The sequence below is a fragment of the Octopus bimaculoides genome, chromosome 3, assembly GCF_001194135.2.
Source record: "Octopus bimaculoides isolate UCB-OBI-ISO-001 chromosome 3, ASM119413v2, whole genome shotgun sequence".
NCBI classification, from domain to species: Eukaryota; Metazoa; Mollusca; class Cephalopoda; order Octopoda; family Octopodidae; genus Octopus; species Octopus bimaculoides.
Window position 1 is genome coordinate 162461542 of NC_068983.1, and position 3202 is coordinate 162464743.

Sequence of the window (3202 nt, forward strand, 5' to 3'; positions counted from 1 at the left end):
CTGACACATTTTCTGTGAAAACATAAGGACACAGAAAATGTGTCAGGTCCAACAGGAAACGGTGTTTCCTAGGGCTAAATAACAGTAGCATTCTTCCCTTTCATGGGACTGTCACATTAAGTTGACAACATACTATCACTTTAAATTCCAACAAGTTATCACATTACAGTAAACCTAAGTAGGGCCTTGGTGCATGTATATACATAATTAGGCTAAAATGATCTTTAAAGAGCAACATATTTAGGAAAAAAAAGCATAAATTTTGTACTCAACAGATGCTTTAAAGCCAAGTATATATGGTAGGGTTTTATAAAATTGATTACTAAATGGTAATTTCAAATTGTAAAGTTATTTGTGGTTATGGAAAGTTGTTCATTTTAAAATGTTTTCTTTGCTTTTCCATAATTAAAAAAAAAAAACCTTTCTTTTAAAGGAAACCTGACAAAAGTGAAAAGACAGAACGCACAGCAGCAAGGAGCAATACGTTTGTGGTTGAGAGCCCTCTTGTGTTGGTATCTGATGCTTTTGGATCTTCAGCGCCACAGCCATCTGGGTAATTAAGTTTATTATATCTGATATTTCATTAACAACTGTTACTTGACTCCTTAAAGGGCATCTACAATTATTTGTGTATTTAGTTGATTTTTTAATTAAAATATTTGTTGAAATTCATTGTTTTTCTGTTAATAGCGTTAACCCGTTAGCATTTAAACTGATCAAATCTGGCCTAAATATTCTGTTTTATGTTCAGACTGGCCAGATCAAGCCTCTCACACTTACCTTACAATGTCATTCTAAAAATAAGCAATCACATTTCAAAAGCTCGAAGCTACAAGATAATGCATGAATAATACAAAAGAATGTGAATAAGTAAGCATTAATATTGGCAAAGAAATCTTAATGCTAAAGAGATAAAAAAAAATAATGAAGAATGTAGTAAAATAACTGTGTCCTTAGGAAGCTGATGCTTGAAACATAAGTTAGCACAAAATTTTAAAAGGAAGTTTTGATTTAGATCACCTTAAAACCCTTTTGGTTCCAATCTACCCAATGTGCTTTGATTCTGTGATACAAACTTGGTTTTAAAGTGATCTCATTTAAAACTGTTCATCAAAATTTAATGTAAATTTTATATTCCAAACACCAGCTTAATAACGGGAAAGTTATTTTACTAAGTTTTTCATTTTCTTTGAAATTTATTAAAATAAAGTTTGTGGATTTTAACAGAAATATGGTAAGTAAAGGGTTAAAACTATAAGACCAAGGACCAACTTATGGGGTTTGGTATTTAAAGGTTTTGTTTCGCTAATTCCTAATTATTTTCTCTTTAATAAACCTTGACCAGGTCTGTGCATATGTATGGATATAAGATCAAGCTTAATTGATGGTGACCTACATAGCTTAATTGATGGTGACCTACATAGCTAATGAGCTATTTGGATGTCACGACGCATAGGGTTTCAAATAATTAAACACAAATACACAGAGCCTGATTGTATTTTGATTTTAAGAGCATCAAAATTGATATTTTATTTATTGTTTTTTCATGTAATATTTGTTTATTGTTGTGAATTGTAGGCGATGGGGCTCTGGCTCCTCAAATTCTGCCTCCCGTAGTAATAATAACCAACAGGGTTATAACAGAATGGCCAGAGCAGTTGTGAACAGAGGTCGACGTTCAGGGGTTATTGTTGGAGCTCGACCCTTAGTACCAGCTTCTGTTGTTCCTGAAGAACTCATAAATCAGGTAAGAATTCTCTAGTCCTTCCTGTGGGTTTTGATATTTCTTATGCATCTCTACCATCATCGTCATTGTTTTAATGTCCACTCTTCCATGCTTGCACGCGTCGGACAATGTTTACTGAGGCACATTTTCTGTGGTTGGACACCTTTCCTGTCACCAACCCTCACCTGTTTCTAAGTAAGGTAATATTTCCCCATGGCCAGACATGATTTTGCGAAATATTAAAAACAAATGACACTGCTTGTATAACAGTGACACTCCTTTACAACTATTGTGCAATGTTAAGACAAGGAGACTTCAATGTCTATACACTCCTGCACGCATGTACGCACGCGCACACACACACACCCCGTGCATGCATGTCTATATTCAGCTGGCAACTTTTTATGTCTATCAAATCCACTCACGAGGCTTTGGTCAACCTGAAGCTATAAAAGAAGGCACTTGTCCAAGGTCCCACGCAGTGGGGCTGAACCTGGAACCATGTGGCTAGGAAGCAAACTTATTACCACACATGGCTGTACCTCTACATGGGGAACTATTTGTTACCAGCAGGAGCAGTGTTTTGGATATCGGCTCAAAATATTGAGTGTAAATATTGCCATATTTTAAAATTCAGATAGATGATGCTAACATCAGCATTATCATCACTTAACGCTGGTTTTCCATGCTGGTATGGGTTGGATGGTTTGACAGGAGCTGGCAAGATAGAACACTGCACCAAGCTTCACTGTTCGTTTTGGCATGATTTTTATGGTTAGATGCCCTTCCTAACGCCGCTCACTTAACAGAGTGGGCTGGGTACTTTTTACATGATGCCAATACTAGGGCAGGTCTGTTTTGGTGTGGTTTCCATAATAGAATTAACACTTTCAATTGGTTTTTTTTTTTTTTTTTGGTCTCTTGGAACCAATTTATTTTTGAGAATTCATCAGAAATAATTATACTGGCAATCACTTTATGTAATTACAAAATCTATAAATATGTTTCTTTTATAAATTAAAGTTTTAGCCATCTTTCTAAATGTATTTTCCTTTTCATCAACTACAATCCTAGAAGCAAACTTCCCCTAGAATTGAAAAGTTTGTCTAAACCTTGTTCTCCATTTCTCTGCAGTGTCAAGTTGTATTGCAAGGAAAATCACGCAACCTGATAATTCGTGAACTACAGAGAACCGTAAGTATTGGCCTACTTTTCTTCTCCATTTGCCTAAATGTCACTTAATCTTTAAATGAAGAGTGTGTTTAAGAAAAGAAGAGGTGGAATAATACTGGCAGTTTCATCATCATTTAAAGTATGTTTACCATGCTGGCATAAGTTGGACGGTTTGACAGGAAGTGGCCAGTTGGAGAGCTTTTTATGCGTTACAGGGGATGTAAACACACCAACACCAGTTGTCAAGCAGTAGTGGGACACACACACACACACACACACAACAGGCTTCTTTCAGTTTCTGTC

At 35.7% G+C, this 3202-nt stretch overlaps 1 protein-coding gene across 6 annotated transcripts in view; it reads left to right on the plus strand.

Annotated features, from left to right (window-relative positions):
* Positions 1 to 3202, plus strand: part of LOC106867186 (E3 ubiquitin-protein ligase UBR5) — an 80339-nt gene that overhangs the window by 22410 nt on the left and 54727 nt on the right. For all 6 annotated transcript variants that reach the window (XM_014911985.2, XM_052966668.1, XM_052966669.1 and 3 more), the window contains exons 4-6: positions 434 to 553; positions 1579 to 1747; positions 2861 to 2920. In XM_014911985.2, the coding sequence (XP_014767471.2) occupies positions 434 to 553; positions 1579 to 1747; positions 2861 to 2920 (349 nt within the window). The remainder of the gene's footprint in view (positions 1 to 433; positions 554 to 1578; positions 1748 to 2860; positions 2921 to 3202) is intronic.